The sequence below is a fragment of the Tenebrio molitor genome, chromosome 1, assembly GCF_963966145.1.
Source record: "Tenebrio molitor chromosome 1, icTenMoli1.1, whole genome shotgun sequence".
Taxonomy (NCBI): Eukaryota; Metazoa; Arthropoda; class Insecta; order Coleoptera; family Tenebrionidae; genus Tenebrio; species Tenebrio molitor.
In genome coordinates, this window is record NC_091046.1 from 33984424 (window position 1) to 34011709 (window position 27286).

Here is a 27286-nt window from a genome sequence, read left to right on the forward strand (position 1 = left end):
CTCAAGTATTGTTAATATCTCTCCTATTTGCAAATTAATTGTCATTAAATTTGAATAGTGCATTAAAGTAAGACGGTAGTTTCGTAAAGTTTTATACTTTTTAAAATTTGAAAGGGTATATAACGGTAATAAATTATTATTATACGTAGAGGTGGTCGAACTAAAAGTATCCACGTGTTTTTCTTGAAATTCTGTAGTTTTCCAGACCCTGTGCATACAAACTTTAGTTTAAACCAGAATATTGCTACGCATACAGTGTGTCCACAAAGTCTGGAAACATCCAAATGAAAACGTAACGCATAATTTTTGAAAAAAAATTTAAAGTCGGGTCATTTAGTGTTTTAAAAAAAGCTTTCTGTCTGTTCGGTCTCTTCGATGACCTTGAAAAAGTTATTATGCCATAAAAAAAATTAAGTTTTTTTTTCAGGAAATTTCTTATGTAAATTGGAAATTTTTTTTAACCGTCGGGTAGACAATTAAAAGATCTATTAAAAACGGTAGCAAAAATGCGACGTTGCCATTTAAAAAAACTTTTGATGACATCATAACTCTTTCAAGGTCATCAAAAACAGCAAACAGTTACCATCAACAGAAAGCTTTTTGAAAATGCTAGTTCACCTATTTTTGCGTTTTTCTCGAAAATCAGTCGTTTCTATTTTATTCGGGTGTTTCCAGACTTTTTGGACAATATCCCAAATTGTCGAAAATGTTATGAAAAACATTTTTTTTGTAAAAGTGTTTTCTTGCCACTATCATTTTTAGCAGGCTGAAATGTTAGTTGACTTTTGTCACTTTCATTTAAAAAATAAATAGCAAAACCCCATCGAGGTTATTATTAAAATAAATAATAAATTAAATTACATATAAAACCTAATGTTTGTTCCCATTTCGCCTACTACATTTTTTGTCAAATTATTTACGTTCATTAATTTCAACTTTCAAGAGTAAATTAGTCAAATAAAACTGCTTGTCTTTGTTCAAACAGCATGCATTACGTAGTCTTATTAATGGTTTATTAATAAAATAAAAATTAGCACCGAATCTGCAGTGGATCATAAGTTAACAGGGGGTATAATTTTTACCATGCAATTAAAAAAAAAACGCGCTATATATTCATCAACTTCGTTGTCTTAATGCATTGTTGAAAATATAAATTTATCTTTAAGCGGTCGAAAATCGCGCCGTTCTGTTGAAACGGTTGAGGTGGTTTTTTTTTTTGTAACCGGAATTGAAATAATCCGAATCCTAGGAGTTGAAATGTCCACATGCGGCTCCACGGAGTCAAATGTAAGGTCATTTGAAGTATGTATTTATCACGATGTATTTATCAATAATTATATGAAATATTTCATAATTAAGTCAGTCCTATTAAAAAAAAGCTTCTAGAAAAGAGAAATGACGAAATTATTACCCAATATTTAACCGGTGCCACTGTGGTGTAACACGAGTCGCCTATTTGGATGGACGACAGATGTCAAAATTAAAAATAGCAAAGCAAGATGGCCGTTCAACGTAAAAAGTAAAGTTTAGACTTTAGTAGACTTTACTAATATTGTTGAACCTTCAAGTACTAAAAATATTGCAACAAGAGAACTAGTAATTACTGGTGCCTTAAAATTTGAAAATAGTCACTTTACTGTAACTGCAGCAAAAGAAAATAAATGAGCTCATGTCCGATTCTTTTTTTTGTGATCCGCTGGAAGATAAAATCGTAGATATTAGTACGTACTCGTATGTCATTCCGAGTAGGTTTTTTGTGCTTCGCCCAGTTGCCGACCTCGACTTCGTCTAGGTTTTCAATCTCTCGGCTTAGCACAAAAAGACTCACTTCTATGATAATGATATAATCTACAATTATTTTAAACCTAGAAATTAATTTAAATTTTCACGCTTCATAAAAGCTCATGTTTAACGTGCAGTAACCTAGTTATTATTCTGTCAATGAAAGTAATCAGTAAAATACTATAGCACAATAAATTAACTAATGGATCAATAAATTCATTTTAATACATTCTTCTACTTTGCGTCTGTATGAAAGCTATTACAAAGCCCATTTTGAGTGCTGATATGAAATTAGCGTTTTGAAACAAACTAGTGCAATTTACTTTTGCAAGGTTCTTGAAACTAAAATGTCATAATAAACGCCAAAACAAAACGAATTTTAATTTAAGCTGTTTCTATAGAATATAAATTGTTGTAAATATTAATCGTTACATTAGACGTGTTTTGGGCAGTTAGACTAATCTTAATCTCGTATTTCTGGCAGGGTACACACAAAATTGTTTTCGCTCATTTTTAATTCGTTAATAACAATACAGGGTTATTCACGAGAGGGGTATTTCTGAATTTCTTTTTACCGCAACCCATTATACACATTGCAACAATATCTTGATTTCAAATTTTGAAAATAATTATAACTGAATCCACGATGGCTCTTAGTTCTGTCTCTTGACGTTAAAGCAAAAAAATTTTGTTAATTCGAAAAATGTGTTTTTACAATAACGACGAAAAGACTGACATGCTCCTCATTTATGAAGAGTGTGGAAAGAATTCTGTCGCCGCTGCGGATATTTAGAAGCCGATGGTGTAGACACTTCGAACACCTTTTACATTAACTTAATTTGTTAATTTATATTGTTGAATTTTGATTAAATACAGGTTATCTGCCAATCTGACATTTCTCACAAATCTATCCAGCTTACTTTGATTTCTAATTTAAAAGAAATAACACATTTGATTTAGTAGTTACTGCCATTGGTATTGTTGGTTGCGCCAAAATAAAAATTCAGAAGTACCCCTCTCGTGAATAACCCTGTATTAATTTATTAATCTTCCAAACCGTTTGACATTTTTTGTTGCCAACCACGACAAAATTCCCCGAATTTGAAAATTGTTATTTTTTTATAAATAAATTTAATAATAAGGAGAAAACAGACGTCTTCTCTTATAAAAAAAGAAACGTTTACTTGTTAAGCTGATACATTTTCTCCTTGATCGCCGTCATTGGACATTTGACAATATTTAAAAAATATATATGTATGTAATTTCGATTTGAAAACATCAGCGAATTGAAATACACGTTTTATGAGTTTCGATCGATTTTTAAAAACAATTTATATACGTTCTTGCAAGTTGTTTTTCTGAGTATGCAAATGTAATTGCGAGTTTATGTGGTCTAATTTTATAAAACAAGGTGGTTTTATTGTTTATTCAAAAACGAAAATGATATTTAATATGCAATGAAAGACCCACGCTAGTCATTTGAAATGTTTGTTCTGTAATTCTGTTCCAGATTCGTTTTTCAATATTTCCAACTAAGTATAACAAACTCGCTGTTCACTAAAAAATTGTGCAGGATTTTTTAATAAATATGTAAAAAGATCAAACGGCGCAAATTATAATTATAACAATATTTTACCTCATTTGTGATAACATCTCGAGTGATCATTGTGACAAAACCCATTACACGAGCAGGTTGTTATCGATGGTGGATGCCTGCTTATTCACGTAACATAATACATTAATTTATATTGTTGACGGAAATTTCGCACACATTATCAGTCTGTCGTGCTTTATTGTTTATTGAAAACTACGTCGGTGTTAGTGGATAAAAATAAACTGTTAATTAACCCGAAAATCTATACCGGATAATTTCTTTGACATCAACTAGTGCAAGCTTTCCGTCAACATATGCAAACATAAAAAAATAAATCTTGTACTAGTCTTACAGAATCAAGACATTCTTGCATCAATATAGTTTGCATACCAAATTGAAACCCTGCTCACCGTACATATATCACGACAGTAACGATATCATCCGGTTTCATAAATAACTCGTAAATTAAGTCAAAACTGAATAAAGGTATGTAAGTAAGATAAATGAGATTTTATGTCAAAAGCTAACTTATAAAGCAACTTTCGTAAGTGAAATTTATTATTGATAAATAATGCCGATCTCTCACCTGTAACTTGAGCTGGCGGCATGGTTTGAAGAGATGTCGGAGAGTTCGTAGCGTCATTCTTCAATATTGGAGATCCTGCAATAAAAACGGCATTTTTAAAATACCAATAAAGCCGTGAGGGGGCGATCGCCGGAATTCAATTAAACACCTGTTGAAAATAATTGAGTCTTTACCCTTTTAATAAACTGTGTTTACCTTGTACCGTTATAATGATTAGCCTGTTAAAGATATAGGGTCCTTGTTTGCATCATCTGTTTGGTTGCAATATCGGCTGTTTACCTAAATGCGCTACCGGAAAGTGTCAACATAAACATAAATTCATAATCGAAATTCTCTTGGAAGCTTCCACATACTCCTTAGAGACCAATTAACACAAATGTGGCATTTTGCAATCACTTTCACATCTTACTGTACAATCACAAAGCAAAAATTACAAATTTAGCTATATTTTTTTTATTCTAAGGTTATCCAAAAGTGAAAAAGTTCCAGAGAATTCATAAGATTAAAAACTACATATTTATGGTCATTATTTAACACAAGCACGTACTCTTATGAATTCTTTGACACACTTACACGTGTATTTTAATACATATTTATATATTCTAATAAGTAGATGCTTTAGAGCTATTCAATACTCCTACAATGCTCCTACAAACAACATTAATTAATTATTAAGGATATTTGACTAACGATTTTATGATAATTCCTTTAACTATTAACTAATTATCTAACTATTAATTTTATCTGATATCATTTTAGTTATTCATTAAGTGGCCAAACATTAGAATTTTTACATAGCTGTACATTATTTATCCTTTGCTTTCTAATATTTTGAAAATTATCTGTACGCCTGAATTAACCTGATTAATTTGACGCATTGTTAATTTCACTACTAAAATCTCCAGATCGAACTTCCCCGAACAAGAATCTAGAACATTGCAAATATTGAGAATATAATATAATTTTTATTGACTCAGAATAAAACGAAGTTCGCAGTAAACTCCTAAAAGCCATCAGAATTCAATTGGTTAAATTCAGCTTATTCTGTCATTTTCCCATACTTACTGGCCCAGTCGTTCGCCAATAAAATTCATTTCTCGTGTTCAGTCAACCCGAAAATAATTTCGCTAATGTTTCTATGTGTGCAAAAAAAGGATCAGAAAACCCGTGATGACAAGGTTTGACCAACTTACGGAATAATCGGACACGATTTTTCCTGAATTTTTGCTACGTCTGACAAAGTTTTATGATTTGATTATTCTACTAAGACGTTAGTATTCTTTTTTATTTTTTATGCTATGTTAGTTCATAATCATTAAATCGTTCACAAACAAGTTTAAGTCAAGCATGGATTAAATAGAACTATCTAAGTCTAAAATGGTTTTGTTAAGCGCCTAATATTGTACTCGTAGCATCTTTAGTGCATTAAATAGAATAAAAGCCCCATTGGAATTAAACTAATTAAGGTAAAATTAGCCAGATTCGAGCAGTTATCAAAGTTAATTTATTTTTAACGAAATTGTGAGAACTGGTTCGGCTCCTTTACATATGGCCATAATTTTGGTAGATCTGCCTTCACATGCCAGACTAGGAGATTAATCAAACTAATTAGCTCTTAATGGTATGTATTGGCAAACGATATTGTATTGAAATACACTTAAACTGTGAAGATTGATTTGCATTTCTTTATGTAAATTTCAAAATTGGTCAGACATCCAGATTAGAACCAATTAAAATTCATTCATACTGAAGAATCCTGTTATTAATTTAGTAAAATTCGCTTATTCAGATTTGCTCCTTTTAAGCTCCGATGACGTTTTGCTCGAGCCCAAATTTTATTCACATTTAATAACTGTTCTAACGTAGGAGACAAAGTATTATAATTATTTACATACAACAAGCTACTTCTAATTCTTTCTTTGTCGCTATTATAATTTACTGATGTTGATAAGGTAGCACATTCGTTTGTTCGTTTGCACAAGTTTCCTTTATTTGTGCTGACGTACGTACAATTATTAATATTTGCCGCTAGTAAAAACTGTTATTTTTACGTATTACGAGGCGTTGGATCAGAATATTAGCTAACAAAATAAAATCAGACAAATACCGGTTAATATCAATATGTATAATAACAACAGACATTTAGAATCTTAACGGCATCACAATAATCTTTTTATCACTAATCACACAGATATTATCAATATTTAGCTGTGCTGTACGTCACAACGCAATGTTAGCTAAAATAATGTTTTCATCTTGTTCGATAATTTCTTAAAAATTTGGAAAAAATCGATGTGTTCCTGTATTGACACAGAAGTACCTATGTACCTTAAATATTTTAACAAACACTGGGTTAGTTACTTTATGAAATGTTTTTATGCTTCAAAATAAATATCACGGGTCAATATGTATTATGAAGGTATACAATGTGTGTTTTAAAACCATTAAAGGTATACATATTACGCATAATAATAATTACAATTTATGTAAGAATTCTAGGAATCAATAAAAGCGAATAATAGTGCTATTAAGAGAATTGAGACACCTGGCGTTTAATAACAATATTTACCTTAGGTTTCTAGTTATAAATGTATAACTAACAATAGTAAATAAATAGTAAAGGATAACAAATTCATGTGGGTAAAAACATATGTTGATTAAAATAATACATATATGCTTGCTATGTTTAGATATTCACATGTTATTTTTTGTTTGTAATATCTATCATTATTAATTGTTTGCCTCATTTAAAAGTTGTTTTAAGACAATTTCTGCAACGTAATAATATTTTTGTTTTATAGATTTTTTTGTTCGACACTGTCAGAATTTGAGAATTTTCTCCTGTGTGAACGGATTTTGATAAATGTCACAACTTGTCAAAATTGATGGATTTGGACCTTTAAGGGGCTCGTCGAACAATAAAAAGGTTGTATTCAACTCGTTCGTTTGTAAATTGGGCCTTGTTTGGCACGCGTGGGCCATTTTAAAACGCGAGTGAAACGAGTGTCGCATTTAAGGGTTTGATATGCTCGTTATTCTTATGAGTAAAGATTCAATTTGTTTACACAGTCGTAGAACGTCATGATGAGGCACTATCGCGGTCAAAGAAAAGTGCGACTTCCAAAACTCAATCAAAATGTGGAGTCTTGGAAGTGTCGATAGTAACATACTGTCGTACTTTTCTTTAACCACGATGGTACCTCTTTTGAGATATTTTTAACTCAGCTGTAGGTCACACTTTAATGGATTTACAACATGATAGTTAAGTTGAGTACCTCAAAAAATGCACCCCCTGAAATTCTACGACTGTGCAAAACTTCCAATTTTTATTCTTATAAATAACAAATAGGTATATCAGGCTGACTTCATTTTAAATGCGACACATTGTATTTTTTTGTGTTCAGATATTTCGTGTTCACAATTTTGTAAATGTTGTACTGAATTTGTACTTCTTGAGGTGTTATGGATGTAATATAAACTATTTAAAATAATTAGAATTTAAAATAATTAGAAGCAACATTATATAAAACGAAATTAAGACGAAAGATTAAAATCTGAATTAGATTACCATATTCAGTTCGTGAGCTTGTGAAATAGTGTTAATGGGTGTCAATTATTAGTTAACAAATAACGTGTAAACTTTAATAGTGTTAGTACTCGCAGCGGTAGTTTGTTTAGTTGGTGTATATTTATTATTATACAGTGTGGAAACTACTTATGGAATAAATTCAATAATTTCAAAACTAATGACACTTGTCGAAAACATTGAAACAGGTCAATTTTTATTTCTCATAATGCTTATTTTAAGTAGCTTCCCTTGCTCATGACGTTATCCATTTTTGAGCTATTACGTCACACTAATTTTTTTTTAAATGACAACTCCTACTTTTTTCTTCTCTTTCTGATAGACCTTCATACTAGCTAAACGATGAATGAAAAAAGTTGGTACCTTACATTTCAATTTTTTTGAGAAAATGAAAAATTTTAATTCAAAAATTTAATTTAATTTTTAATTTAAAAATTCTTTCATAGGGGTTTATTTAAATTAGAAGATTTATTTGAATAGACCAAACAATTTAGAAGATTTACGGCAGAGAATTTGCGCTGAAATAGCACAAATCAGCCCTAACATTATTGAGCGCAGTGTCGGTGAGTGCCAAATAGTTGGCGGGGGACAAATTCAACATTTGCGTTACATTTTACTGTTAACCTTAAATGTTTGTTTGTTTTTGTTTGAGGTCAGTTAAAAGTTTTACATCAAAATTTAAATCAAATTTTTGAAGTAAAATGTCATTTTCTCAAAAAAATTGTTATGTAAGGTACCAAATTTTCTCATTCATCGTTTAGGTAGTAGGAAGGTCTATCAGAAAGAGAAGAAAAAAGTAGGGGTTTCCATTTAAAAAAATTGGGGATGAGGTCATAACTCAAAAATCGATGACGTCATGAACAAGTGACGCAACTCAAAATAAACACTATGAGAAATAAAAATTGACCTGTTTCAGCGTTTTCTACAAATATCATTTGTTTCGACATTACTGAATTTATTCCATAAGTAGTTTCCACACTGTATATATAGGGTGTTCGCGTGAAGATTTCGGATAGGTTTATTTCTGGCGTCTTTAACGTTATAAATTTGACATTTTACAATGTGAGTCAGCTTACAAAGAGACGTAACTTAATACAGTTGTCACGTCATTATCCCAGCCTCTGCCACCCCAACCACCCCAACTTTAAAAGTTTAAATAACACCCAATATTTTTAATCAAGAATTATTATTATGAAATCAATCAATTAACACTAATCGATTAAATTGTTCACTTTTTAAAACTTCAATGACCAATATCTTAAAAACTTTCCTTGGTAGTGTATCATTTTTTCAACAGAAATATATAGGGTGTTTTTTGAAGAGTCGATTGTGAATGCACCACTCGTGTAAAACGTAAGATTTAAACAGCTAATCCGTGATCCGAAACCTGTATAGTGCGTTCACAAATGCCTACTATGAGGTGAAATTTAAAAAAACACCCGATACTAAACCTTGAAGTGAGCGTGACAGTGGGTGAAGTAGTGAAGGAAACACTAAGTTACCACCCTCTAAGTGCTGACTCAGATTCTAGCATTTCAAATTTGTAACGTTAAAGACATCAGAGATAAACCTATCCACACTTTTAGCGCGGACACTCCGTATATCTAAATACAGTAAATAGTTACATATCTACCGGTTCTATATATTCACACAGAAAATTAAGTAAGTAAGATATGTAAAATCAAATTATTTGATGCTCATTTCGAACATTTTGCTTAAATATTGCTCTCGAGTTTTACGTTTTATCGTGAGAAGCAACGTACTTTAAAATTTTTGTTATACACTGATGTTCAGTTCATTCAATTACAGAACATGGGTTTGGAATGTTGCTACATTGAAATATTTAGGCGTAACATGGGGAGCTGGAATGTACCCGACCAATAATAACAGGTTGTTCAAAATATGGAAATTTCATTTGATTAGGCGTAACGGGAACCATGCGCTTGTGTGGCTACCAGGCGCCTTTATTGAAACCCCTTTATGTTATTATCCATCAATTCGCAATCTGTTAACCCGATAAAAATGTGATAAAAACCTTAACTACTCTCAGGAAATGAAATTCTTGCTATAAAATATCGATTCAAATAAATGAAGAGGTTATCAAAAATACTTCCAGATTGTGAAGTTATAAAATCTATTAAAAAGATATTTGATTGGGTTAGCTATTTTAATGTTATAACTGTGCATAATTGCGTACTATTTTTGGAATAATTACGATTAGAATAGCTCACTGGGAATAAATAAGGAATTAATTATTGATTAAAAGTCATTTCACATTTACCAATTGTCACGGATAATTTAATGGTGCGATTCTTTCTGTTCTAGTTATAAGTGAATGAAAACCATGGAAAAAAGTCAAACTAATATTTTTTACATGTCTGCAACTTGTTGTTTATAAGAAGGCTAAGCTTTATTGCCATTATGAAATACTAATACTCCATGCTCTTCATTAACTTTCCATTATACATAATCTGAAATTCTTATTAAAGCACATTCTGAATTATTTTAAAAAGTCCCATTTACGTCTAAACTAAAACACTTAATTCAGTTGATTTTGATTAATAATTAGATTGTATTTTAAACAAAAATTTGTAGAAGATCACCTACATTTAGAAAACACATAATTTTTTTGTTTTTGATGAAATACATATTAGTCAGGTGACTGTTTTAAAGTTAGCAAATGTTATCGAAACGACAGCTCTAGAAGAAACAAATTCGTTCATTATAGGTGTTCAGGGGAAATCATATTGGGGTAAAAGCTTTCAGTAATGCCTAAAATTAGATTTTCAATTTTTGTTCAGAGCTGTGCCTGGGTTTCGCATTAGTAATCATTGTATACAGAGTATTTCACGATTGATAATAAGTCCGATGGAATTTAAAATGCAACCAACCCACAATACATTTCCAAAGTTAACGTGAATATTTTTTTTATTTAAAAAATATAAAACAGGTATCTGTGCAGTTTCGTAAATTTTGACATAAACGTTATTCGCTTGATTAAATGAAATTCTGAAAAAATGAAGAGCTTTTGGGAAAACGTTTATTATCTGCATAAAGGCGCAACAGCAGAAACATTTTTTATACCTTCGCCATAAATCAGGACCTTCGAATACATTTTAATCGTCGTATTTTCACTTTGTCAGTTGTGACAAATAAAATTATAAGGAAGTCATCATGGATTCAAAATTTCTTTTTAAAACAATATGCTACTTAAAATAGCCACGTTAACTTTGGAAATGTATTGTGCGTTGCATTTTCACTTTCATTTTCATTTCATTTTCGATTCCGTCGGGCTCATTATCGCTCATGAAATACCCCGTATACCCGATAAAGATCGTCTTTCAAAAAAAATTCACGGAACTGTATCCAATTAGCAATTTGTTGGTTTTAGTTGCCAACATTTTATCTGATACAGTATACAACACATCAATTAAAGGTTATTAACAAACGTTCAGTCTAGATGAGCTTTTAATTTCCTTTGCAAACGTATTGTAAATTGTGTCACCATAGTGCTCCAAAAATACACGATTGATATTTCATCAGTAACTATAAAATATGTTTGAGAGCTTTCACTAAAACTTTAATGTTTTGGAAAATGTGATCTCACGCAACTTCTATCTTTAGAGTTCCAATTATGTAGAAGGTTCAGAATTAGAGGTCTCCCTTGCCATCTCGTCTCTTATAAATGACAGGCGGTCGCTAAAATATGGGTAATATTGTAGAATGAAATGGTTCAGGTTGTAAGACAGCGATTACTAAATTATTTCATCACATGTCAGATAATCATAAAATTAGAAGATAAATTGAAGCTTATACTTAAACTTCTAGAATCTTGATAATAATGAAACAATGAAATCTTATGTATAACTCTAAATTGAAATGGAACTTTTGAAAAAATATACCTGTCTAATTAAGATGTTGACGAATATTTTATATTTACAATTATAAATAGCAGTTTTGATCAGAGTTGTTCTAAGAATGATCAATAATTTAACTTTAATACTCTTTAACTTTCTGTCGGACTTTCTAAACCTCGCATTAATATCGCAAAGAGCTACAATAGCCTTTTGTAATTAGCATGCATTGATGTCAGTAATAAATAATTGGCAACAGCTAACAAACATCTTAATAATGTTTAAAATGACATCATTTATGATAGGTAGAGTTTAAAGTTTATGTATTTTATTCTTCAACACAACAGCCTTCAATTAGATAATGGTGAGGTACTTGCGTGCACTTCCAGGAAGCTTTTACACTGAACGAAGTGTTATTGTTATGCATTTTGGTAAATTTTCTGAAGTCAGGTCAGGTCAAAGACGCCTTATCTATTCACAAAAAATACGTAGAAACTGAAATATTATTAAATGTTTTTGCATATGAAAAACATATGTTTTAAACCAAATTTAAGACAAACGCAGATTTTTTTTGAATAAGAATTCCACATAGAGTGAGTGAAAGTCACTCTTCACTGAGCCATTGCTGCTTTATGCGTCTCAAAATCATTTACTTATCTTCAGACTTACATGGAACCTAGCCTATTCAATTATAATATACACCATCATGCTGATTATCAGTATCCTCTCCGAGTTTGGTCTGACAAGCCCCCTGACACAGAGATCAAGAAGTTGGGAGCGGCCAACTCGATAAAAATTCAGAATAATACCCACTAATGTGATGATTTGATTAGTTTTTATAATACGACACAAAACTTTTTAAGAAGCTGAAAACTTTCACAATATATTTCATTTATGGGTGAGCATTCAACAAGCGTTACTCACACTAACAGATCCTTCCTGTACACATGGCCAAGTAAAGGCATAAATTGACGTTTGTGTATCTATACAACACTAATTACTACCATAAATACTAAATATTGTTTATTGAATGTGTTATAACAAAAACGAGAACAGAATATTCTAGTACTTTTGAATGTACAGTTTGAAATATTATTTTTGGGACAGGTATAAACTTATAAGCCATGATGTAATCGGGATTATTAAGAGCTTAACCTTCATCAAAGTGTTAGGGAATTAATGGTGTTTGTCAAATCGTGACATCATTAGCACTTAAAAAGAGACATTTTCGGCAACAGTATTGATAAATGCATATATTTAAAAAAAATGTTTTCGCATTCGTATGGAAATGATGTACAGGATTAATCATTAATAATGCAGAACTGCGTTCCTATATCTTTCGCATTCCACTTGACGGAATAAATCTTACACGTTGTTGTTTGAAAATATTTTAAATCTCAAAAAATCTCCGGCTTACTAGATGTTATTAAAAATCATAAAGCCTGTTTCTTGACAATTATATACCTATTTTTTTTTTTACTGGTGGACACAACTGACAGCTTGTGAGGATTTTCATCGCACAAAAAAGTAGCTAATGATAAACCTTGTGTTCTTTATATATTGTGGCAGTAAAAACAACATTAAAAGTACAAACATTGATAGATGTTGCGACGGTTAGGATATAAATTGCTGCACGTTAAACAAAAGAAAATTTGAAAAACGAGAGATATCCGAGAGTTTGCTTTCTCTGAATGGGAGTTAAGAGTTATTATTATCCGTTGGCAAGTTTCCACGTTCTTTGATACTCGTCACTTGATAATTTCTCTACTTAAAAAAAAAATACGCAGTAATAAGCGTGCAGTTAAGTTAGGTCTTTAAAACTTCTCACTCGGAAGTCTTACAAAAAGTCCCGACGAACAAATTTCTGTTTTAGTGTGGGGTCGAGAGATGCTAGTACAGTTGAGCAACCTTTGTTCAATTCTCAGTTGGATTATTTTATGATATTTACTTGATCATAAGTAATAAATGAATATCTGATAAAAATTATTCCTATCTATGATAATACATTTAATAATGGAGTTAATTCATCCCTTCGTATGTGAGTAAACACGTGAAAGTGTATTCATATTAAATTTAAATGAAGTGTTTAATGCACAGTTTGGGATATTAGGGAATGCAACAATTACTGATACAACAAAAGCGAAATGAAATTTGTAAAGTTGTTGATGCCAGTAAGTGTACAATGGGACGAACTTTTGCGCTATAAAAACTTACGTTTTTGTTGTCGTCCTCTGCAAAGAGTAATAATAGTTCGCGAAAGAGCACTCCACATGTCATCGCGGTTTGTTTGGAGCACGACGCGTTCGGATCATGGCACTTTGAGATACTGACGTTGCCGAAAGCGTCGCCTGCTATCTTGATAAGCGGGAGATTAACTAAAACATGCGTGTGCGCTTCTGCTCTCAAAAATTTCAAATCGACGTTTTTGTTCTAACCACCTCCGTTCCTTCTCCACCAGGAAACGTAAGAAATGTCGTTTGAATCGATCATTAAGTCTCGAAGCAAAAATAGTGGGCTATTAATTAGTGACGTCAACTTGAACGTTCTGCCGTTATTATCAACAATTCCCTTTTATGAGGAAATATATGAATTTGTTTTGTTGTTTCGTCTAAGCACTCTAGATTAGTCGAAAAGCCTATAAGCGCAACATAAAATACCGAGGGTTTTAACGGTCGGTGATGTAGGGAAGTGTACCGATAGGGAATTCATTACTTGAGATATCGAAATCCTTGCCTCGCAGGGGTGTCAGCGATCGGTTGCTGCCTTAACTGTAGAAAAATGGGGAGGTTTACTTTTCATGATAAGATTGATAAGTATTTAAGAAGGGGTTATTTTAGTTACTTTTTGCGACCTTAATTTTCGATGCTAGCGACTTAAAAGATCAGCGATTCATAGTAACCATTTAAATACATATACAATATGACCAATTAAAAAAGAGATAAGAGATGGCTGTGGAAAACAAAATTTCCGAAAACGCACGACGTAACTTGATAAACTGTTACTAGTCAATTATTATGTCAATTGTTTGAAGCTTTTACCGGAATTTTATTTTAACAAAATATTTCGAGAACATCAATTATTTAATTCAGAATTTTATTTTCGAAATGGGAACGAAGAAAATGGGGGCTGAGTTTGTCACACATAATCTTGTAGTATTTGTCAACTTTTATGTTGCTTTGATTTTTTTTTAATAGATAAATGACGGCAGGGTGTATGTATATTACACATTATAACACGTACATTATAATGTTATCTTGTCTTACGACCAAATATCTTCAGACCTGAACATAGGATAATTGTTTGGAAGTCAGTTACGTAATCGTTTCTGGTTGTGTGTAAAGCAAAACAATAGACTATTTGCCAGTACATACTCGTTTATTTTCTTCCGCCTCTATGTTCACATAAAAAATACATATTTCAATGCGACACATAAACCGTTTTATGAACGATACCTACCGCTACTGGGAAACTTATAGATGCAGAGATTTTATTAACAAGTCAACAATCCGATGTTATTTTACATAAAACTTGCGAAACTTGTAATAAATCTCTTTCATATCTTGTAAAGTAAATTCTACAGGTTGCAAATGAAACGGTATGGAGATGTTTGTTCCATTTTTCACGAGTCGAGAAGTAAGTTTGAAAAATAAATGAATTAATTAATGAAGACGCCAACAAAATTTAGAACCACTCATATTTAACAATAATTAATTTTACAATTTTACAAAAAGAGAGTACCTAAAATTACGACCGCCGCGCCGTAGTTAAAGGGTAAATATAAATACATAATATTAATTTGACGATACACTGTAAATCTTTTAGAAAGAAAATAATGTTACGGATCAGAATTGACAGTGTTTTCGGAAATTATTATTTCAAGGCAGATAATTAATTCCACAACCTCATTTATCCATTTTAGTCTAAAATTTCAACCTTATTCTCTCGCCTCTTCCTTTTGGCTTTTGCTTTTCAGCATGACATAAATGCTCTATTCGTTTTAGCTTATTCCACGTAATGCGTTCATAATAGTAGATTACATACCGAGGTGGGAAGTGTTTCATTCCTGTCGAGAGCTAAGATAGTTTACCAAGGCGTAGCCGAGGTGAACTAATGTTCGAGACAGGAATGAAACACACATTCCCACCGAGGTTTGTACATTGTACACTATTTTATTCGAAATCATTACATTTTTAGCAAATAATCAATTGATTTGATCCAGTTTCATTTCTACTGTTTTCGACTTTCAGTAAGTACGCCACTGGAAAAACCTTATAAAAAGGGCGGAAAGTGGGCTATTACTGACCAATAGAGGGAAGTAAAGGTAAACAGGAATGGTTAACTTTCCGCCCTCGTATAAGGTTAGGAATGTGCATATTACAATAAGATTCCGAATAAAAACATTTTGCTTAAGTTTATCGGTATAAACTTTATGGAATAACTTTCTGAATTCTCAGATTATAAGCTGCCGTTTATAATTAATTAAATTATAATTTATAATCAAATGTTTTCTTTTGTTAAATAATTATATCACAAAAACTCATTTCAAGATGAGTTTCTACGTTTATAAAATTAATACACGTATCTTTTAATTATTAGTTCAGAAAGTTAGCCAAAAATTTGGAATAATTTAATTATGTATTTTTCTAAAAATATGCATTATGGACGTCTTTCTAATTTGTTGTTTTAATTGGGTTCATATCAAGATACTGAATATTGGAATGTCGCTGTCACCTTGTTTTTACTTTTACAATTAAGTTTCTCAGGAACCATTGGTCGAAAAGTTATATACACGTGTCCCCAAAAAAGACGAGTATATCACTCCCTTATTTATCCGACGATTTTAATGATTTATACACCAAATTAAATGGTTGCGAGTAGGCTACAAAAAGACCTAATAGATTCACGTATAGCCCTAAACGCTTCAAGGCTAAACTGTCAAAATATTTTTTTTCAAATATGTAGGTATATATGTTACGGACAAAGACGATAAATGGACATTGACGACAATGGCCGGACAATGACGTGAATGTCCATTTTTCCTGGCGATTATTGATAATGACCGGACGTTGACGTTATGGCCCGTGGTGGTTGGGCAATGTTATTAAAAATGTCATTTTTATTCTAACGCCAACACCATTGCCCGGTCATTAATGATAATGGTCAAAAACGGCTGGCTAATGCTGATATACTCGTAGGTTACATGATTATTATTCAAACTAGACAATATGTATATTGTTTTCTTTTAGTATTTTTATTTATCAAATGTATTGAAGTAGGTACTATGTGAAAAAATATTATTCACACTTATCAAATTTTACTTGGTAAACGTAAGTAAATAATAAAAAGTATGCACCACGGGCATTACTCGATGTTTATGCTCTCGGCACCTTAAAAACTCTCGGGCCTGGCGCCCCTCGACTTTTTAAACTGGTTGCCCTCGAACATAAACATCTTCATAATGCCCTTGATACATAAATAACTATTAGAACAAAGTGAAAAATACAAATTTTTCAAATAATATTGAGAGTACTCAAAATTATTCATTTTTGTTGTGGCATGAGAGTGATCCATGGTACTTCGAATTGCAAATTTTTTTATGCACCGCGCTGGTATTATTTTATGTTATGAATGAATTATCAACATTGCCCAAATTACATGGACATTAACGTTATTGGCCGGTCATTATGGTTAATGTCCAACTTGACTAGCCGTTATCGTCATTGACCGGCCAATAACGTTATTGGCCGAATGATCGTCTTTGTTCGTAACATATAGACTTTTTTTAGTAATTCTGATAGAGATTTTCATTCTGAAAACAACAATGTATCACAAGTATACACTTACATACCAAAAATACAAAAAAAAAAAAAAAATGTAAAAAACCGCTATTATCGTCTACGCTCAAACGGCGCTCCATTTTGCGGCATCTCTGTGCAATCCCATTTGTTAAGATTTGTCATTTGTTTTTCCAGTTAACTTAATTTGGTTATTACACTGTAACGCAATGCATTTTGATAGCTTCTCGCTTAGTGCTCGTTATTGAAGTTAGTGTTATTTTTTTAATGTGAGATTTTACTTGTGAATCATTGTTGTTTTCAGAATGAAAATCAGAATTAGTAAAAAAAGTATGTGTTCCCATTTGAAAAAAAATATTTTGACATTTTAGCCTTGAAGCCCTTAGGGCTATACGTTAATTTAGTGGGCCATCTTGTAGTCTATTCACAACCATTTCATTTGGTGTATAGATAATTAAAAACCTTTGGATTAATAATGGAGCTGTGGACTCGTCTTCTTTTTTTGGGGACACCTATATAATCTGTTTTTTTTTAATCAAAGAACCACCAACACCGCAATTTACACCTAAAATAGAGCTGGCAACATTGTAGACTTTTGACCTAGGATGAAAATGTCATAATATAAAAATTGAGGTTTTGTAGAAATATTACAACTAATAACAACTAATTTGAGAGTTTTAAATGTTTTTAGTATGTGTTATAATTTTCTAGTAATCATTTTTTCAATTTGAAGAACTACTGTGTGAGATCCACCGGATTTCTAAATTATAAAGGCGGCAGCTAAGGCATTTTCCTTTACAAATCTTTATTAGCTTGGTATAGTCTGTCCAGCGAGAGATTGATTGACATAAATATCACTAAATTCTACGTAGAGAAAGTAGTATGTATCTAGCGCAGGTAAAATTTAAAATATGTCCTTCAAGCAGTAACATTTTTGCCCTGAAATTATTATCTAATTTATATTCTAGCGCATTTTGTAGTGTTGGGTTAACTTAATAGAATTTAAAATCTCCCAATCTCTCGCTGGACGAAGTATACATATTAATAATTACAAACAGTAGAAACAGAGTTTAGTCCGTTTAGTTCAGCATAATAAAAAAAGCAAATTGAAAAAAATGTCAGTAAGAAAAGTTGTTCATTTAACCTAGCTATGCATCTCAGAAAAGTTTGTTACCTTAAACACCAAATACCCTGTATTGCACCAGTTAAAAAAGAAATACCTGTTGAAATATTTGTTGTGATGTGTGTTTCTAATTTTTTTATTATTATTTTATCGTAACAGAACCATGAATTTCTTTACAACTGGAAAAAATTATAATTACAAACTGACCGTCAATTAACAATTTAAATTTGAAATATTTGACGGTGTGATGAATCTTAAATTAAAATTTTTCCATTTATTTCGGATATGAATTAACAGACGGCATGCTGTTCCTTCACATCAGTAAACAAGTAAATTCTGATGCCATAAACTCGTATTTCGCGAAATTATCAAGTCGTTTTAGTTTAATTAAATTTCTTGTATGAAGATCGTCATTTAAAGAGTGCACAAAGTAATAAAGAGCATCTTATAGTAAAATGGTATTTTCCAACTACGCTCGGATCGATATAAAATAAAATACGATGAAAGCAATGTAATAAAATTTACACTAGAGGCTTGCCAGAGAAGCCTCAAAAGAATTTGATTCTTTCAATTCGAAACGCACTCGATGTTTTGTTTGTCCATTTCATGTAATAAGAACGAGAACGAACAATGGTCAAGTAAAAACAATTGTAGCAGTGGCTTTTAACTTAAAAAAAAACGGGGCGTTTGGAAACATTCAAGAAACGTAATAGATCTAGTAGGTAATCGGTAGTTAATTGAACATAATATTAATGTCATGTGATTAAAAAAAAAAAAAAACAAAAAGGTATCTAAAGAAAAAAAATCAAGAGCATGAGTCAGCTAAAATAAGTCAGTCGTATAAAACAGAAACTAACCAATAATTTCACATTTTTTGTGGTAAATTTTATGTGGGGTGCCCTCTCATTGTATGCACGTTTTTTAGGATTCTGTGATAACCCTGTTAGGAAATATTAATTAAAGCAAGACAACAAAAAGAAATTTTTTTGAACAAATTTGTACCTTTTTATATTCAGTTGAAGAAGGATTTTTTTAAATAATGTGCAAATAGTGATCCTGTTGTCTTTTGTTTTGAATAAATGAGCAACATTGCTGAAATAATTCTTGAGAATTAGGGATTGCTTTGAGCAAATTTGTTTAATTTTCACCAAAACAAATGCACTAACGTAATTAAAAGAAAATCTTTTTTTAACTGAATGTAAAAAGGTATAAATTTGCACAAAAATTTTTTTTTGACGTCTTGTTTTAATTATACCTTCTAACAGGGTTAGGATCCTAAAAAAATGTTCATACAATGCGAGTGTATTAAATTTATTTTATCTTACAGATGGGGTTTTTGAGCCACCTTAAACCATTGTTTTCGGTGACAGAAGTCAAATTTTAATCACAAGTGAGATAAAGTACTCACTAGTGAGTAAATTTGACAGCTGCCATTTAACTTGACATAAAGTACTCACAAGTGACTAAATTTGACAGCTGTCATTTTACTTGAATGAAACTTCATTTCTTGGATTTTTTGCAATAGTTGCACCTGTAAGATAAAACGTCGTATATCACACGTGATCGAAATGCCATTATGAAATTCGTGAGAAGTATCCCACTCGTGCGCAAGCGCACTCGTCGGTCAAAATTCTCACTCTTGTATAATGATGCATTTCTATCACTTATAATATAATATACTACAATGTGATCAAGAATGACTGAATCTGTTGGTAACAATGAAAATTTGAATGATTTTGGTATAGTTTTCCCATTTATAATTTGGTTTTATGGCAGTGCAATTGTAATTATTAGGGGCTGGGCTTGTGGTTTTGGCGATAGTGAAGATATTGTAACCTGGTCAGACAACAGACCTTCTTTTACAGTCCTAGGATTTATGGCGGTAGTTGCCTATTGTCGGGGTATTTAACACCCTTACAACAGGGCTGGTAGTAAAACCAAATTATAAATGGGAAAACTATACCACTGTAATCTAAACGCACTTCCGGTTGTCAGCTTTGATTGAGTTGACAGGCGAATTTGACGTTTACCATCAAAGGGTCATTTTTGTAACAGCATAAACATAACCGACATAACCTAATTTTTTTTTAATGTCGTGTCAAGTTGAAACATCCGGTCAGTGCCAATTACGAAACAAAAAACACCAATATTTTTCAGTTGTTTCATTGCCAACAGACTCAGTCATTATTGATCACGCTGTATTATTTACCGCAAAAAAATTTCAAATTATTGTTTAGTTTCTGTTTCATACGACTGACCTGTTTTAGGTAACTGAGGCATAAAAAGTGAGGTTCGCTTTAATGATTTGTAATCTGTGGTGCGTTCACAATCGACTCTTCAACGCCTACTTTGCGGTGAAATTAAAAAAAAAACACGATACAAAATACATACCGAGTGACCAAAAAGAAAATAAGTCAAGAGTCATCTTTTGTTTATCGAAATGTCTATCTTAACTTGATCGTACACCTATGTATACTTGCTATACACAGTCGTTTTATTGGTTGCCTATCTCTTGAAAATGTATTATTAGTTAATTAATTAATACCTAATAATAATTAATGATTTATCTTCAATGGTAAAACGTATTTTACCAATCATTCTGAGATAATTGTTGCTTACAATTACAGGGAACATACGTAAACTTTGCCGAATTCGAAAACGGCGTTGCTTTAAAATTAACGTTTCTTTGACATTTGGCAAAAAAGCTGGTAAATTACCCATTCTTACTTAAATTTAATAATTTAACTAGTATAATTCCAACATCTAAAATTCATGGGTATGATTTATTATAAAGGAGCGTTTGAGCATTGAACGCTTATTTGCGTAGGTCCGCTACAACATGACCGATATTAATTAATTACAACTCCTGCTCTGATTTGTTTTCTTTTCGATCAGTGATCACATATTAGTATATTACATACTTTATTTTACAATACATATTTATTTCATCACTCCTTGAAACAAATGGTGTTGCTATAGTAAATAACACATGTCAACAATGAAAAACCTGTCTCAAAATCAAAAAGTAAAAAATATGATGGACTTTTGGATGCTGATATTGACAAAATATTTTAAAAATTTCAGCACGTCCAGTTTTCAAAGAAAAAAATGTTTTGTTTGACGTTTATTTGAATCTGGTACAAGGACAGAGTAGACTTTTTGGATGTTAAAACTGAGCTAGAACAAAAATTTTGCATCTATCCTTACTACTCAAGTTTTTTGACTAAAAAATGTTTGCTGCAATTTTAAATTCATTTTTATAGTTTTATTGTCGATGGTATTTGTACAAAGAAACCTTGTCGAAATAAATACATATTTACAAAAAGTTTTTAATGTCGACAAAAGACCGTATCAATTTTATCTCAATGTTTAAGAAACAACAAAGAAATATAACGGAGTTTGTGCAAAGGTATACCTTATTCATTTTCTTACGATTATTACCGATTTTAAATCAAAATTTATTTAGGTGCATGTCGTATTTTAACATTTTTTTCCAAAATACTCTTACGTGATAAAGAAAAATTAAGTTCATGTCAGTTTGACATCGATGAAAACGTTCCTTCATTTTTGTGTATAGAGGAATAAGAAAAGGCAGGGCTTCTAATTGGGCGTCTAGCCTGTTAGCCGTCAACATTTAAAAAAAATTGCACGAGGTGATTTCACCCCTTAAATAAAAGCTTCATTTTTTGTGAGGGTTTATATTTTGGACCGGACTACCGGACTACAAAATATAAAAAATTGATCTACGTTTTGGGGGTACAGTAAAGTAACCTTCCTACTAAATAAAGTCTTTCATACGCACTGCCTTTATTGACATTAAACGTATTCATAAAAGATATTAATTTAATGCATGGCGTAGTATAATTTTTATTGTTATTACACATTATATAAGTTCCATACGATGTAATTTGAACAAATATTGCTTTATTTAGAGATTCTTCTTTATAAATAAGGTCAGTAGTTAAAGCGTCCAAAATTATTACCACAGCTAATTTTACGTTGGACATCGAATTATTATAAATACATATTTTAAGACATTTTTCTCTGTAATGTGAATTTTAATACAAATTGTTGTTAACTCTGATAGGTGATTTTTTTAGCGTTTTCATATAATAGTAGTTTATTTGACGAGTTTGTGTGTAAATTGGGCCTTTTTTGGCACGCGTGGGCCATTTTAAAACGCGAGTGAAACGAGTTGAATACAACGTTTTTTTGTTCGACGAGCCGCTTAAAGGCTCCAAATCGCTTAAAACCTTTAAAATTAGCTTGACGTTTCGTTTTGACAAGTTGTGACATTTATCAAAATCCGTTCACATAGGAGAAAATTCTCAAATTCTGACAGTGTCGAACAAAAAAAGTTATTTGCTCCTAGTTATGCCTCTGGAGTTATTAATTTTTTGTCTATTAAAGCAAAAAAATCAATATTATTATTTGATCAAATATGTATTTATTGAACTTTTTATTTCTCCATTATTGATGCATTTTCTTATTGTTACACAATACCTATTTTTTGTAATTTGCCTCCATTTTGATTCTCTAATAGACATATTAACGAACGCGACGTCATCATCTGGGATGTCCTTATAGCCATTATTTCACGGAACATTTTACGAAAATTTTTAGGTTGGCAAAGCTTGATCCGTCATACGTGTCAGTTTAAATTACAAAATGTGCAAAGAATTATTTATCAGGATTTATCAGGCAACAAATTCGCGACCGTATTTTTGGCAATTTCACGTATTTCAGCGGGCGCACATGAAAGCCATTCCATATTCGTGTTTTGTGACAGAATTTGGATAAAACAAAAGGCGACTTTGAAGACTTGATCAAATTTTCACTTTTAATATTACCAACCGCCACAAAAATCCCTAAATCGAGGAAAGTGAACATTTTTGTTTAAAAACGACTTAAAAAGGGCAAATTACAAAAAATTGTATAAAAAACTCGTTTCATAAGACCCTGAAACACTCATTCTTTAAAATAACTCGTGGCTACGCCACTCGTTTTTTAATCTTAAATTCGTGCTTCAAGACTGGTCTTATGAAACTTGTCTTTTAATATACTATAATCAAACTCGTGCATTCCGAATTTACGGAGAGGTTTTCATAAGTTTATTTATACATAGAGGTAAAGTCAAAACGAAACATGACATCACGTGGTTTGCGCAGAAGACGAATGTGGGATTTGCAGATCAGTTGAATCCAGCTTACGTACGAGTATATGATAGTGGCGGAGTCTAAAATTTTCTTTTGTTTACGTTTAGGGGAATGTTCTGAAGATAAAGATAGATTTCATTATTCTATTAGAGGTTTTATCAACAAAAGTCGATGACCTCGGTGTAGAATGTCTTTCATCAGATGAAGAAAATTGTGTTTTGGCTAATTTTTTATTTTAAAAAAATCACATTTTGTTTATAAATAAAATGTATGTAAAGTTATGCTTACTAATGTACGCAAGGTATAGTACTCCCAGAACTCTAACGTTTTATGATAGGCAATATCGTTATGAAGTTATAATCTATTCCATCTTTAAAAAAACAATAGGTTGCCATGCTTTAATTTTGTTAAATTGGCAGTACTGAGGAAAGTAGTACATATTTTAGTTATATTTCATTTTGTTTTGGTTGTAAATCTTTTTTAACTAAATTTGAAATGCTATGTTGCAAGATTCTAAAACAAAAAGTAAATAAAGTTATCAATAAATGTCATTTTGACGTTTTTCTAATTTATTTTAAATTAGACAACACAAAGTAATAATTTAAAGGGTTTATGTGTTCCCATTTCTAATTTGGTTTTACTACCAGCCCTGTTGTCAGGGAGTTAAATACCCTGACAATAGGCAACTACCGCCATAAATCCTAGGACTGTAAAAGAAGGTCTGTTGTCTGACCAGGTTACAATATCTTCACTATTGCCAAAACCACAACCCCAGCCCCTAATAATTACAATTGGACTGCCATAAAACCAAATTATAAATGGGAAAACTATACTACAAGTGCATAATGCCAAAAGTTGTGTCTTTTGAGACAAAACATAGTATGTTGAAGTGCTACACACATTTTAAACGAGATAGGCCCGATCTAAAGGCGGCCTTACATTACTAAAAAATGTTGTAAGCAACATATTGCCAATTGTTGCCTTGGTGTAAGGCCGACTTAAGAATGATGCGGTTCTTAACAGATTGATGGATATCTTCAATGTGAGAACAGTGCATTTATATTCGATTAAATCCTAAACTGTTTAATTAATTTATAGGTGGGAAGATCTGTTATACCTACATATATTGCATAATTACAAAAAAGACTCTGGAGGATACTAGGACTACAAAAAGAGGAAAATCAGAAAAGTGGAATCTTTTTTTTTAAAGAAATCGAAATTATTCGTTGCCCTAAGTAGCAAAAACGAATTTTTTACTTTAGACACTCTACTGGAAACAGCGAAGAATTTATTAGAATTTAGAGGAGGCCGAACTACTTTATACAGAATATTAAAATCAATGGGGTTTAAATACAAAATTGTTAATGATATAAAAAATCTTTGTGAACAAAAACCCGTCAAAATTTTGATTCGGAATATAATGATGAAGATGATTCTGAAGATGAAATAATGGAGGAGCTTAAAGTTTAAATGTCTTTTAAAAAAAATTGATTTCATTTTGGATAAGAACTTATCCGTTTTCTGCTTGTTAAATTAAAGAAAGCCTACTTGAAACTCATTCAACGACTAAAGGCTCCACCAGGATGTGTACTTCTTGATTTTTTGATTTGTCTTTTTTCTTCAGTTGCTATTTTTAATAAAAAAATGCTTGGTTCTCTGTTCATTCCTTTTAATACAGTTTCAATCGATTCGCAAAAAAGCGGAACATAAGTATGGCAATATTGTGAATTTAAAATTTTCAAAATTCCTAATCAAACTTTTCTTCAGAAATACAGGATGGAATCTGTCAGATTGTCATGGCCAAGCATCGTTTTTTTAAAGTTGGAATACATTTATAAACAGCTTAACAAAGAATTAGGAAATGCCCGTAAATAAACAGACCTTTAAGGGTGGGTCTTTACCCTGGAAGCTTTGGATTTAGAACGAGGGCAGACGGTACCAGGTAGTCTCTCTTGGACGAAGTGCTCCTCTTCTCACTAGGAGGTGTCAAATACTAATCCCCTCGTTATTAATATTGCCTATCATAAAAAGTTAGAGTTTTGGGAGTACTATAAATGTTTTTGCCCCTAAATTGATGATTGTATGATACGCCTCTGCCAGCGGTAAATTAGAGAGCGCGCATTCTAAGTTCCGCCCTGTCATGTTTCGTTTTGATTTTACCTTTACTTATTTTATTTACTTTAGTTTATACGGTGTCCCTAAAAAAAGACGAGTCCATAGCTCTGTTATTTATCAGATTTTAATTATCTATACACCAAATTAAATGGTTGAATAGGCTACAAAATGGCCTAATAAATCCACGTATAGCCCCAAGGGCTTCAAGGCTAAACTGTAAAAATATTTTTTTTCAAATTCGAACACATACTTTTTTTTAGTAATTCTGATAGAGATTTTTATTTTGAAAACAACAATGTATTACAAGTAGGTAGACACTTACTCGTACATACCAAAAATACAAAAAAAGTAAAAAACAAAGCGGCGGCATCTCTACGCAATCACATATTATGTTATTATTTGTCATTTATTTTTCCAGATAACTTAATTTAGTTCTGTTATTACATTGTAACGCAATGCATTTTGGTATCGTGTGTTCCACAAAAAACTCACTCGCAGCAAGCCATGACAAAAATGAAGTATGTCTTAGTACCAGATATGAAATGAACTACTAAAGTAAATTTATAGGTTATCTGTCACAACTCACAATATGATGAAAATTTATAAGTAACAAATGAACTACTTCCAATGATCCTAAAATCGACACGACCAGTCTATTTATCTCTATAGTCATGGCATACTGCGAGTGAGTTTTTATTGGAACACACGATAGCTTCTCGCTTGGTGGTCGTCATTTGTTCCAAAAGCTACTGTTATTTTTTTACACAAGGCTAAATATTGTTTTATCAAGGCGATCTGTATTTAACAGGCAATGACACTGACCAGAGATAGTGTGCTATGGAATGACCTACCACAGTCTGGCAACATTGTTTCACCGACATTTAGTGAAAAAATTCGAAATCCACTAAACCTGTTATTGTATTTGCATTTGTCAAATATCAGTGATCTAATTTTACGACAATTCAAAAATGCGTTATCGCATTGTAATAAATAATAATTTTTTATATACAGTGAGCAGCGAAAGTATGGAATAAATTCATTAAAAATTAAACAAAATTTTTTTCAAAAAAAATCTTTGGACGGGTCAATTTTAGATTATAAAAATCCATATTTTAATAACAAATAAAATTCCAAGCAGTCATTTGTTTTCGAGTGATGACGTCATCGATATTTTTTTTTTAATGGAAACCTCCCTTTTTTTAATTCTTACATAAGGAAATTTTTGAGAAAAAAATAATAAAGCTGTAAAAAATAAATTTTTTCCACTACTAGTCTCAGAAGGCTTCATTATTGACTCTCGAACCGACCCCAGAAGTAAAATTTCTCTCCATAGGTTAATAATAATTTTCATTATTCACCAAGGTCAATAATGAACAGCCGTCACTTAGCAACGAAAGATTTTCGTTGATTTCATTGGTTAACGTAGACGATAAAATAATTTGATTAATAATTATTATCAGAAATGGTTTAAAAATAGTTTAAAATTAAAAATTAAATTTTTAATTTTATCAGAAATGGTTTTAACGTATCTAGTAGTGAAAAAAACAGTATATAAACCACGGTGAAAAAGTCCCTTATCCTCCGCGCCTTGGCGCTCTGGCTATAATCTTGAACTTCTTCACCTTGGTGTATAATATACTATTTTGTAAGTACGACCTGTATATAATGAGCAACTTTACTCCCTGATTGTATGGA

At 31.5% G+C, this 27286-nt stretch overlaps 1 protein-coding gene across 3 annotated transcripts in view; it reads right to left on the bottom strand.

Moving 5' to 3' along the window:
- The window catches only part of LOC138125941 (probable 3',5'-cyclic phosphodiesterase pde-5), a 179148-nt gene that overhangs the window by 14664 nt on the left and 137198 nt on the right, over positions 1-27286 (bottom strand). For 2 of the 3 annotated variants that reach the window (XM_069041527.1, XM_069041517.1), the window contains one exon: positions 3963-4037. In XM_069041527.1, coding sequence (XP_068897628.1) covers positions 3963-4037 — 75 coding nt within the window. Of the gene's footprint in view, positions 1-3962; positions 4038-13616; positions 13790-27286 lie in introns of those variants that run through there. The other variant, XM_069041536.1, reaches the window with a different exon arrangement.